The sequence below is a fragment of the Eulemur rufifrons genome, chromosome 8 (genome assembly GCF_041146395.1).
Source record: "Eulemur rufifrons isolate Redbay chromosome 8, OSU_ERuf_1, whole genome shotgun sequence".
Classification (NCBI taxonomy): domain Eukaryota; kingdom Metazoa; phylum Chordata; class Mammalia; order Primates; family Lemuridae; genus Eulemur; species Eulemur rufifrons.
The window spans coordinates 33,487,229-33,500,897 of NC_090990.1; the positions used below are offsets into that span (position 1 = coordinate 33,487,229).

The window sequence follows — 13,669 nt, forward strand, 5'->3', positions numbered from 1 at the left end:
ATTCCAACTCTGAAGCATATGTGGCTTTACATTACTATTAAAATTTCATCATGCTACTTTATCTCCCTCTGCACCTAAACTATAAGTTCTTTCCTGTTTCTTCGTTAGAAAGAAATAGGAAGTCATGTGCTTCCTATTTTGGTAAATAATACTATCTCCCAGTCACTCACACTAGAAATCTAGGAATAATCTTTGGCTTCTCCCACACCTACCACATCTGGTCAGGCATAAAGTCCTCAGCATTTCTACTAACTCTCCCTTCTTTTCTGCCATTGCTCTGGTCTGGGTCCTTTTAACCAGATGACCACAACCATTGTAGCCACCTGCAATAGTCAGCCTGGTCTTCCTGTCTACAGTCTTGTTCCACTCCAATTTATACTTAGACTGCTGCCAAAGTTGATTTTCAGTTCAAAAAAAAAATTCACTGAGTTCCAATTATGTACTCCAGGCACTAAAACAGGCACTACTAGGGCTATCAGGGAAAAGAAGCCACCATGCCTACTCTCAACAAGTTTGCAGTTGAGTGGGCATGATATTCAGTAAATGTTACACTAGAGATCAGGACCAGATAATGTAAGGACCAAAAAAAAGCCCTACACTGGTCTAGGGAATCAGGAAGGAGTTTCTGGGGAAAATGATGTCTAACCTGAGTCCCTAAAGAATGAGCAGTTTTTCCGGGGGAATAAAGAAACAGCCCAGAAGAGAGGAAGTACAATTTGGTGCTATCAGTGGAACAGCAAGTAGTTCCAGTGGCAGAACTGTGCACTTTGAGGGAGTAAATGCAGACAAGACAGGAATTATCAGGGAAGAAAAGAAGTTGTGTCTCATTGATGTCCTTGGAGGTATAAGTAGACTTACCGTTCAATCTCCTTTTCATTCCCCTCTCTGCGAAATCGCTCAATATATTCTTTGCTGTGTTGTTCTTGTGTGTGACACTGTTCCTCAAATATTTTAATTGTTTCATTAAAAGCTTCAATTGCAGTCCTCTTCATCTGTATTTCCTACAGGAGAGAAAAAGAAAAGATATAACTTCATTATCTTTATTATTTTTTTTGTAATCTTGGTCTTAAAACAAATTTTATAATTCTAGTTATAATCTCATATAAAACCAAATTAAGAGGGATAAAAAAAGACCTATTATTCAACCCCTACCCTATTATGTCTATGTAAAATACAACATTCAAACTATGAAATAAGTGAAAAGAACCATTATCTGAAATATAGCTGAGAACCACAGAAAGGTCTCTGAGCTGCCAAGAGAGATTAATCTCTTGAAGTCTTGAAGACGAAGATCAAGTTCTGCTTTTGCACCTATTATTGTAGTGCTCATCCCCAAAAGGTGCTGAAGGAATGAATGGATAGAGCCGAGGATTCCATGCACCAAAGTACAAAGTCTTATTCTCAGAAGAGCCCTATAGAGTCTATTTATTCTTATTCTCTCTTCTGAAGTGTGTACATAGTTTTCCAAACAGATTCATCACTAGATTAATCTTATTAGAAGCAGAAAATGAAAAGGGAAAGAACAGCTGCTAAAGTCAGATGCACGAAGAATAATAAGATGAGAAACGAAAAACTCCACAAAACAGACTTAATAACTCGAAAGGCCCAGCAGGCTAGGCCATTCAGCATCAGAGTAAACAGTCCTATACATTTTAAGGAGCTCTGAGGACATTAGTAGATTTTAGCATCTGAATCATGATTCCCCTAAAATCTTCAGAGGGTTAAATTATGTTAATTTGCTTTATAGAAAGGCAATAAATATGCATAAAGGTTTAGAAAGTTTGCTATCCTGATGTTTACAATTCTAAAAGTTTTGCTGCTTGTGGGATAATTCCTCAATTATCCAGCATTTATTAGGCTGGTATGTTTGTTTGGTTGGTTGGAGTTTTTTGTAGCTATGCTGCCCAGGCTGGACTCGAACTCCTGGGCTCAAGGGATCCTCCTACCTCAGCCTTCCGAGTAGCTGGCCCTACAGGCACACACAACCATGCCCAGTTTCAGCATTTATTAATTTTGACAAATAATTATCAAGAATCCACCATACAGAAAGTACCATGTGGTGATAAAGAGATTTGTGAAACATGGAGCCTGCCCACTAGGCCTCAGAATACACAGGTGGAATACATTTCTGAACTCTAATAAGGTTTGGTTTCATGTCATGGTAGAAGCACCCAAATGAGGTTAATCAGTTATTTGCTTTACAGAGGCTTCACAGAGGAGGTGACATACATTTATTTAAACCAGGTCTTAAAGAATTGGGATAGAGGAAGAAAATACAGCATTGCACAAAGAAGGCATGGTATGGCATATACGTAAAATAACAGGGCATGTTCAGGGATCAGCAATGGCTCAGTACTGCTGGAATGTAAGAAGATTAGAAGATGAGGGAGGCTAGAATCTTGTAATGGTCCATATAGTTGACATTCTATCATTATCTCAGATAATTCTGAAAACATACTGGAATGCCCACATCTAAATATTAATATATTGCTACAAATTCTACAACTTTTATAGTGGAGGATCTTGGCTTCCTTGCAAGCAAGGTTAGAAATTACCTACAAAGTTCTGGCCCTGCATCTTCAAAGAAAACATCAAGAATTTAGACTTTACTAACACTGGTATGTGTATTGATAGGTAGGGTAGCAAAGGGAAAAGAAGTATTTAATACCACTACCAAATCAGCAGTTTCCCCATAAACAATACCACTCCACTTACCACTAAAAGTATGAACCCAGCTGTATCTACACCCATTCTCTCCCTTCCCTTCCGTTTATGTATGTGTGCTCTGAGTCTCACCTCCTCTTCCTTTCTCAGGTACTTCACTCCATCATATCAGCCAGCCTCTCTTACATTATTAACTCTCCCAGTCGAATGGTTCCTTCTCATCAGCATACAAATTCTGATAACACCACTTTTGGGGAAAAAAATCTCTTAATCCTAAATTCTCTCCAAATCACAGATAAGTTTCTTCAAAGAGTTGTTTATATGGGCTGTCTCTCTTTCCACATGTTCCATTCACACCAGCTCACTCTATCCTGGCTTTTGCACTTACCATTCCACACAGGCTACTCTTTTCAAGGTCACCAAGATCTCCTCATTGCCAAATTGCTCTCTCTTATCCCAAACCATCACTCTTCTTCCTAATTATATATAATTCAGATGTGAAATATCTCCATATGCAGCCTATTCTCACCCTGTGCCAACTTTGACTGAGGGTACACCATCTCTTCCCATTCTCTGAGAAGAATTCACTTACACCAAAGCAATCTAGATTTTATCTAATTTCACAGGAAAAACAGAGGTCTATAATACATAACTCAATGTCAATGCTTTAAAAACTCTTTAATATTTGTTTTCCTAGCACACTTCCTGTGCTGCTAATCACGGGGTCCCTCCTCTCTTTTCCCTTCATCTCCCAAAGCTATACGCCTCCGTGGCTCTTCTCTGCCCAGGCCCTTTTCAGGTCCTGCTCCCAATTTTCACATAGAGAAATGTAGCTCTCTGTTAGCTTATACCTAGTGCCTTTTTTGGTTGCCTCCATCTACCCCCATACCCAACTTTAGAACTAGGGATTCCAAGTTCAGCACCCAGTCTCAGATCAGCTGCTCAGGACTCATACTCTGCAGTCCAATCCCCCAATATTACTAAACATGTGGCCACATATAGAGCTTTCTCTGCTTTCTCCAGCCATGACAAGAAAGCAGAAATGCAGCTCTATAAAAGCCACATGCAACAGTGGCCATTCTTTCTAGCCTCTGTTCACTGGAAGGTTAGTCTTCCCCTAGACCTCAGTTCATACAAGTTTGACTCCAGGTCCCTGACAAGGGGGAACTGTTTTTGGTTCATTAACTTGCATAAATTCATTCAATAAATATTAAACAGTAACTATATGCCAGGCATTTACCTGAAGCATTTGGGATATTAGAGCAAACAAGCTTAGTCAAAGATTTCTGCCCGCCTAGAACTTATAATAGTTTAGGGGGTTATATAGATAATAAGCATCAGACATAGTAAGTAAATTACATAGTTTGTTAAAAGGCGAGAGTTATCATTGAAAAAGAAAGCAGAGTGGGAAAGGAAGATCAGAATGTGAGTTGCAATTTTAAATAAAGTTGTCAAATAGCCCTTATTGAGACAATGACATCTGAGCAAGCTTGAAGGAGTGAGGGGGTTATCTGGGTGACTATCTGAGAGAAAAGTGTTCCAGGGAAAGAAATAGTGTAAACACTCCAAGGTGGGAAGCAGGTGTAACATATTCGAGGAACAGCAAGGAGGTTAGTGTGCCTAGAGCAGTTAGTGAGAAAGAATTATTAGAAATGAGGTCAGAGAGGAAAAGGGGCACAGATCATGCTGAGCATTAGAGAAAAGACTCTGGCTTTTACTCTGTGTAAGATGTGGAACCAGAGCAAGGTTTTAAACAAAGGAGTGCTGTAATCTGACCTACGTTTTATAAGTGTCACCCTGGCTGCTATGCTGAGAACTGAATTGGGGGAGGGGAGCATGGATAAGAGCAAGAAGACCAGGTAGGAGGTCTCTGTGGTAAATCCAGACAAGAAATGATAGTGGGTTGAACCAAGGTATTAGCAGTGGAGGTGGTAAGAAGGGGTTGGATTCTGAGTATATATCGAAGATAAGGTAAACAGGATTTCCTGATGAAATGGATGCAAAGTGTAAAAGAAAGAGTTTAATATAACTCCAAGGCTTTTGGCATCAGCAAGAAGGACGTGATTGCTCTCAATTGATACCAGGAAGGCTAAGGGTGGAATATCAGAGTTCTCATTGAAAAAAGTGTGGGATTACAATGGCCAGAGATACTGTAATGGTTCATTTTCCTATGTGAGATATTTGATTCCATTTTATTTTCAGGTTTTCTTTTATTAGTTATTCAGAATTATTTTAATAACCTTTTTTCCCCTTTCTACCTAATATTTGTGCTGTGGTGCGCCTATGTGTATGTGTGTTTAACTGCAAACTTCAGCTTCTCTTTATTACTTTAGCTTTTCTAGATGAATTATCTATGATGGGGCCAGTGTTCAGGGGTAGACTGGGGAAAAAGTGGCCGGGCGCAGTGGCTCATGCCTGGAATCCTAGCACTCTGGGAGGCCGAGGTGGGAGGATCACTTGAGGTCAGGAGTTCGAGACCAGCCTGAGCAAGAGTGAGACCCCGTCTCTATTTAGAAAAAAAAGAAAAAAAGAATGGGGAAAAAGTTATGAAGCTTCTTCAGACTGAATCAGCCCAAGCAGTTAACATTAGGGGTTGCTGAAATGATCATACACATATAATAGAATGTTATACAGATATTAAATTTATTTTTCAGAAATTAAAAATTTGTTGAGTTTTAAAAAGTACAAAAGTTATATAAATATGCACATTAAATTCAATATAAATTACTGCTGAATTCTACATGAATTATATCATACAAAGTAAAAATATCCATTCCCCAAAGGCAACTGCTATTATTAAGTGTATCTTAGGAATTTCTGATGACCTAAGAAGTCTTATGATATAGTTTCAAGTAAAGGAGACAGCATGTAGGATTGTGTGTACAGTGTGATTTCAGCTATGGGGATATACACAGGCCAGTATCTTCTTAACAGCCCCACCAGTCCTGAAGTTCCTGGTATAGCCTCTACCTTTACAATAATCACCACAGACACTAGCTTGGAAATAAAGATTAAGGACATTGGGTCTGGGAAAGTAGAGAACATAAATACTAGGGTCAAAACAAGGCATCATGAGTCACAGTAGTACTAAAATAGCTCAGAGCTGGCTAATCCTCCTATAGATAACAATTATAAACTGCAGACAAAGATATAAAAAACAAATGTTTCACATTATACTCAAATTGTCAAAAGACAAAGGTTTGCAGCGCTGCACTCCAATTTGTGCGACAGATTGAGACATTGTCTCTTAAGAAAATTTAAAAAAGACTTTCCCAGATGAACAAAATATGAAGGAGTTCATTATTACTGGAATTGCCCAACAAGCAATGCTAAAGGGAGTCCTTTAGGCTGAAATGATAGGACACTAGCCAGTAACTTGAAGTCATATGAAGAAATAAAGAACATTGATAAAGGTAACTACATAGGTAAAAGTTATACAGGTAAGTATAAAAACCAGTATTATTGTACTTTTGGCTTGTGACTCCCTTTTTATTTTACATGATTTAGAAGGCAACTGCATAAAACCATAATTATACATCTATATTAATAAGCATGAACTGTATAAAAATTTAATCTGTAACAACAATATAAAGGGAGAGGAACAGAGAGGTATAGGAGCAGAGTGTTTATATACTATTGAAAATATACTGAATAAGCTGGGCATGGTGGCTCATGCCTGTAATACCAGCTACTCAGGAGGTTGAGCCAGGACAGAAGGATAGCTTGAGCCCAGGAGTTTGTGACAAACCTAGGCAACAGAGTGAGATACTATCTCAAAAAAAGAGAAATGTATTGAATAATAAATTGGTATTATTCAAAGTAGGTTGTTATGAGATTAAGATGTTAATTATAATCTCCAAAGTATCCATTAAGAAAAACACTAAAAAATATATAGAAAAGAGGAGGGAATCAAAAAGGCACACTACAAAAAAATCAATTAAATACCCAAAAAAAGGAATAATGAAGGAAATGAAGAATAAAAAACATACAAGACAAGGAAACAGAAGTCCTTACTTAACAGTAATCAGTAATTACTTTCAGTATAAACAGATTAAATGAAACCATACCATGCTCTTGGATCGGTAGAATCAACATTGTTAAAATGTCTATACTGCCCAAAGTTATCTACAGATTCAATGCAATCCCTATTAAATTACCAACATCTTTTTTCACAGACATAGAAAAAATAATTTTATGCTTTGTATGGAACCAGAGAAGACCCCGTTTAGCAAAAGCAATCTTAAACAACAAAAACAAAATGGGAGGTATTAATTTGCCAGACTTCAAACTTTACTACAAGGCTGTGGTTCTTAAAACAGCCTGGTACTGGCACAAGTGCAGGGACACAGACCAGTGGAACAGAACAGAAAATCCAAATATAAAACCATCCTCATATAGCCATCTAATCTTTGACAAAGCAGACAAAAACATACTCTGGGGAAAAGATTCGTTATTTAATAAATGGTGCTGGGAAAACTGGATGTCCACATGTAGAAGACTAAAACAGGACACACAGCTCTCACCCCTCACAAAAATCAAATCACGGTGGTTAACAGACTTAAACCTTAGGTCAGAAACTATTAGAATTCTAGAAGAAAACGTAGGAAAGACTCTTACAGACATTGGCCTAGGCAAAGAATTTATGAAGAAGACCCCTAAGGCAATCACAGCAGCAACAAAAATAAATAAATGGGACCTGATCAAATTAAAAAGCTTCTGCACAGCCAAAGAAACAGTCACGAGAGTAAACAGACAACCTACAGAATGGGAAAAAATTTTCGCATACTACACATCAGATAAAGGACTGATAACAAGAATCTATTTAGAACTCAGGAAAATCAGTAAGAAAAAATCGAACAACCCTATCAAAAAGTGGGCAAAGGACATGAATAGAAATTTTTCAAAAGAAGATATAAAAATGGCTAACAAACATATGAAAAAGTGTTCAACATCTCTAATCATCAGGGAAATGCAAATCAAAACCACAATGAGATATCACTTAACTCCAGTGAGAATGGCCTTTATCAAAAAGTCCCCAAACTATACATGTTGGCGTGGGTGTGGAGAGATAGGTACACTCATACACTGCTGGTGGGACTGTAAACTAGTGCAGCCCCTGTGGAAAGCAATGTGGAGATACCTTAAACAGATTCAAGTAGACCTACCATTCGATCCAGCAATCCCATTACTGGGCATCTACCCAGAAGAACAAAAGTCATTCTATAAAAAAGACACCTGCACCCGAATGTTTATAGCAGCACAATTCACAATTGTAAAGATGTGGAAACAACCCAAATGCCCATCGATTCATGAATGGATTAGCAAAATGTGGTATATGTATACCATGGAATATTACTCAGCTATTAGAAATAATGGCGATATGGCATCTCTTTGGTTCTCCTGGAGAGAGCTGGAACCCATTCTATTAAGTGAAGTATTCCAAGAATGGAAAAACAAGCACCACATGTACTCACCAGCAAACTGGTTTCCCTGAGTGCACATTTGGGATTAACACCAATTGGGTATCGGACAGAGGTCGGGGCTGGGGGAAGGGATGGGTGTATACCTACCTGATGAGTGCGATGCGCACTGCCTGGGGAATGGACACGATTGAAGTTCTGACTGGGGGAGATAGGGTGGGGGGAGGGGAGGAGTGCACACCTACATGATGAGTGTGATGTGCACTGTCTAGGGAATGGACACAACTGAAGCTCAGACTCGGAGGGATGGGGAGGCATGGGCAATGTATATAGCCTGATCTTTTGTACCCCCTTAATGAGCTGAAAAACAAACAAAAAATAAATAAATAAATAAATAAACAGATTAAATGCTCCAGTTAAAAGGCAGAGACTGGCAGATGGATTTAAACAAAACATGATCCACCTATATGCTGTCTACAAGAGATTCACTTCAGGTGCAAAGACACAAAGAAGTTTAACGTAAAAGGACAGAAAAAGATGTTCTGTGCAAATAGGAATCTAAAGAGAGCTGTGATGGCTATATTATTGTCAGGTACAATAGATTTTAAGGTTACAAGAAACAAAGAGGCATTATATATTAACAATGTTTCAATCATCAAAAATATATAATAATTATAAACATATATGTGCCTAATAACATAGCCCCAGAATACATGAAGCAAAAATTGACAAAACTGAAAGGAGAAGTAGACAATTCTACAACAATAGAAACTTCAATAACTCACATTCTATAATGGATAGACGTACCAGACAGATGAATACAGAAATAAAGGACTTAAGCAACACTATAAGCTAATCATACCTAATGGACATAAATAGAACACGCCATCCAACAACAGTAGAGTACATATTCCTCTCAAGTACACATAGATTATTCTCCAGGATAAATTATATGTTAGGCCACAAAACAAGTCTTAATAAATTTAAAAAGACTGAGATCATACAAACTACTAAAACTGACTCAAGAAAAAATAGAAAATCTGAATGGACTTATAACAAATAAGGAGATTTAATCAGTAATCAAAAACTTCCCAATAAAGAAAAGCCCATGGCTTCACTAGTCAATCTACCAAACATTTAAAGAAGAATGAATAACAATCCTTCTCAAACTCTTCCAAAAAATAGAAGAGGTTAACACTTCTTAACTCGTTCTATGAGGCCATCATTATGTTAACATTGAACTCAGACCAAGACACTAACAAGAAAACTACAGACCATTATCCTTTATGAAAATAGAAACAAAAAATCCTCAACAAAGTACTAGCAAACTGAATTCTGCAGCATATTAAGAGGCATATATACCATGAGCACATGGAATTTACCCCAAGAATGCAAGGGTGGTTCAACAAATGAAAATCAGTCAATGTAATACACTACATTAATAGAATGAAGGAGAGGGAGAAATACATGATCATCTTAAATAATGCAGAAAAAGCATTTGACAAAATTCAACACTTTTTCATGATAAAAAATTGCAATAAATTAGTAATAAAAAGATACTCCTCAACATGATGAAGTCCATGTTAAGGATCAAATAGTGTTCCCCAAGAAATGTATGTTCAAGTCCTAACCCTGGGGACCTCAGAACATAACCTTATTAGGAAATAGGATCTTTCCAGATATAATTAGTAAATTAAGATGAGGTCATACTAGATTAGGATGGACCCTAATCCAGTGACTGGTGTCATTATAAAAAGATAAAACAGAGATACAGAGGGAGAATGCCATTGATAATGAGGGCAGAGATTGGGGTGATGCATCTACAAACCAAGGAATGTCAAGGATTGCCAGCAATCTCCAGACACTAGGAAGAAGCAAGGAAGGATGCTCCCCCAGAGCTGTCAGGGGGAGCATGGCTCTACCAACACCTTTATTTTGGACTTCTAGTCCCCAGACTAGTGTGACGATAAATTTTTGTTGTACTCAGTTTGTGGTACTTAGTTATAGCAGACCTAGGAACTAATATAGTCATATGAAAAATCCAAGGTTAACATCAGAATTATGAAAGACTGAAAGCTTTGGGAGGCAGAGGCAGGAGGATTGTCTGAGGCCAGGAGTTCAAGATCAGCCTGAGCAACAGGGTGAGACTTCATGTCTACAAAAAATAGAAAAATCAGATGGGCATGGTGGCATGTATCTATAGTCCCAGCTACTCAGAAGGCTGGGGCAGGAGGACTGCTTGAGCCCAGGAGTTTGAGGCTGAAGCAAGCTATGATGATGACACTGCACTCTAGCCCGGGGAACATAGCAAGACCCTGTCTGAAAAAAAAAAAAAAATCAGGAACAAGACAAAGATGTCCACTTTCACCATTTCATTCAACACACTACTAGAAGTTCCAGCCAGAGTAATTAGGCGATATAAAGAAATAAAAGACATCCAAATTGGAAAGAAAGAAGTAAACCACATCAAAAGGCATGATCTTATATCCACAAAAAACTATTAGCGCTAATAAACAAATTCAGCAAAAGTGCAGGGCACAAAATCAGTTGTATTCTATATACAAGCAATGAATAATCCAAAAAGGAAATTAAAAAAACAATTCCATTTACAATAGCATCCAAATCAATAAAATTCATAAGAATAAATTTCACCAATGAGGTAAAAGACTTGTATCCTGAAAACTACAAAACATTGCTGAAAGAATTTAAAAAAGACATAAACACATGGAAAGACATCCTGTGTTTCTGAACTGGAAGACTTAAAATTACAACACTACTGAAAGCAATATAGAGATTCAATGAAATCCCTATCAAAGTCCCAATGGCACTTTTTGCAGAAATGGAAAAACTGATCCTCAAATTTATATGGAATTGAAAGGGACCCAGAATAGCCAAAACAATCTTGAAAAAGAATAACAAAGCTGGAAGACTCACACTTTCCAATTTCAAAGCTTATTATGAAGCTACAGTAACAAAACAACAAGGTACTAAAATAAGGACAGACATAGAGACCACTGCAATAGAATAGAAAGCTCAAAAATAAGCCCTTACATTTATGGTCAGTTGGTTTTCTATGAATGTCCCAAGATAACCTTATGGGGAAAGAACATTCTCTTCAAAAATTTGTGAGGGAAAATGGATATTCACGTGCAAAAGAATGAGGTGAACCCTGACCTTACGCCACATGCAAAATTTAAAATAGATGAAAGAATTTTCTTAGAAGAAAACACTGGGGAGAAAAATTCAACAATTGGATTTGGCAACATAGATATTACACTAAAAGCATGTGCAACAAAAGAAAAAATAGACAAATTAGACTTCATGTAAATCAAGAACTTTTGTGAATCAAAGGACACTATCAAGAAAGCAAAAAAGACATCCTACAGAATTGGAAAAATATCTGCAAATCGTGTATATGATGAAGAATTAATAACCAGAATATATTTTTAAAATTTAACAACAATAAAAAAATAACCAATGAAAAACCATGTCACAACTACTAGAATAGCTATTTTTAAAAAAAAAGAAAAATAACAGGTGTTAGGGGAGGATATGGAGAAATTGGATTGCTGGTATAAATGTAAAATAGTTTAGCTGATGTGGAAAGACAGTTTGGCAGTTTCTCAAAAGTTTAAACATAGAGCTACACAGGACTCAGCAATTTCACTACTAGTTATATATCAAAAAAAACTGAAATCAGGAATCTGAACAAATATTTGTATGCCAATGTTCATAGCAGCATTATTCACAATAGCCAAAAGCTAGAAACAACCCAAATGTCCATCAATAGATAAAGGGATAAACAAAATGTAGTATATAGACATAATAGAATATTATTCAGCCATAAAACAAGAATGAAATTTTGATATATGCTGCTACATGAACAGACCTTGAAAACACAGAGAAATAAGCTAGAGACAGAAGGACAAATAGTGTATGATTCCACTTATATAATATAAGGTAGAATAGACAAATTTATAGAGTTAGAAAACAGAGGTAGAGCTGGGCATGGTAGTGCAAGTCTATAGTCTTAGTTACTTGGGAGGCTGAGCTGGGAGGATTACCCAAGCCCAGGAATTCAAGTTCAGCCTGGGTAACATAGGGAGACCTCATCTCTAAAAAAAAGATAAAACGTATAAAATAAAAAAGAAAGTAGAGGTTACTAGGGGCTGGGGGGATTCATTGTTCAATGGGTACAAAGTTTTTATTGGGGATGACTTTGGATATACAGAATGGTGGTGGTTATACATTGTGAATGTATTTAGTGCCACTGAATTGTACCCTTGTCAATGGTTAAAATAACAAATATTTTATTATGTATATTTTACCACAATAAAAATTTTTTTTCAATGAAGGCAAAATACACACACCATATTCTCAGGCAAATGAAAGCTGAGATACAGGTGGAGGAAAAGAAGTTAGGGAGAGGTTTGTTAATGGATACAAAATTGCGGCTATGAGGAGTAAATTCTAGTATTCTATAGCACTATAAAGTGACTACAGTAAACAATTTATTGTATTTTTTCAAATACCTAGAAGAGAGGATTTTGAATACTACCAACACAAAGAAATGATAAAGGTTTGAGGTGATATATATACACTAATTACCCTTATTTGATCATTACACATCATATATATGTTTCAAAATATCATACTGTATCCCATAAAATGTACAATTATTATGTGTCAATTAAAAAACACATATTTTTTTAAAAGGAAAGAAAGCTGAAAGAATTTGCTGCCAATGACCTACCCTACAAGAATTATTAGAGTGTTCCTCAAGCTGCAGAGAAATGACACCAGAGGAAAGGCCATACTTTGGCAGGAAAGAATTTTAGAATTGGTAAACATATGTACATGGAAAAGACTCTCTTTTTTTTTTCCGTTTCTAAATTTTTTTAAAAGACAATAGAATGCTTAATGCAAATAACATATGCAGATGTGAAACATATGGCATCAACAGAAAGTGGAAATAGAATGACACGGTTACAAGGTTCTTAAATTTACATGATGGATTGTACAATGTGAACTCTAAATGGACTGTGATAAATTAAGAATGTATATTATTAATATAATCCTGAGAGTAACTAAAAAAATTTTTTAAATTTTAAAAATTAAAAAAAAGAGCTATAGCTAAAAAGCTAGATAAGGAATTAAAATGGAACACTAACAAAGTTTGTCCCAAAAGAGAACAATGAAAGAGCTGTAGAGGAACAAAAAAAATGATGGAACAAATAAAAAACAAATAGCAAAATAGTAAACATAACCTAGCCATATCAATAACTACAAGAAATGCAAACAGATTACACATCTCAATTAAAAGAGAAAGATTGGCAGGCTGTTATTTTTTTAAAAGCCAGACCCAAATATAAACTGTCTATCAGAGATGCACGTTAAATATAAAGACACAACAGACTGAAAGTAAAAGAACAGAAAAAGATGTATCATGCAAATAATAAGCATATGAAAGCTGGTAGGGATATATCAGACAAAGCAGACTTCATTCAGGAGGATTATCAGCTATAAGAAGACTATTTCATACTGATAAACGGGTAAATGTACCATGAATGTGTTGGCATCTACTA

General features: G+C 36.5%; 1 protein-coding gene across 7 annotated transcripts in view; it reads right to left on the bottom strand.

Annotated features, from left to right (window-relative positions):
* LOC138390622 (phosphatidylinositol 3-kinase regulatory subunit gamma) overlaps positions 1–13,669 on the bottom strand; it is a 137,996-nt gene that overhangs the window by 14,996 nt on the left and 109,331 nt on the right. For all 7 annotated transcript variants that reach the window (XM_069479910.1, XM_069479913.1, XM_069479911.1 and 4 more), the window contains one exon: positions 859–1,001. In XM_069479910.1, coding sequence (XP_069336011.1) covers positions 859–1,001 — 143 coding nt within the window. The remainder of the gene's footprint in view (positions 1–858; positions 1,002–13,669) is intronic.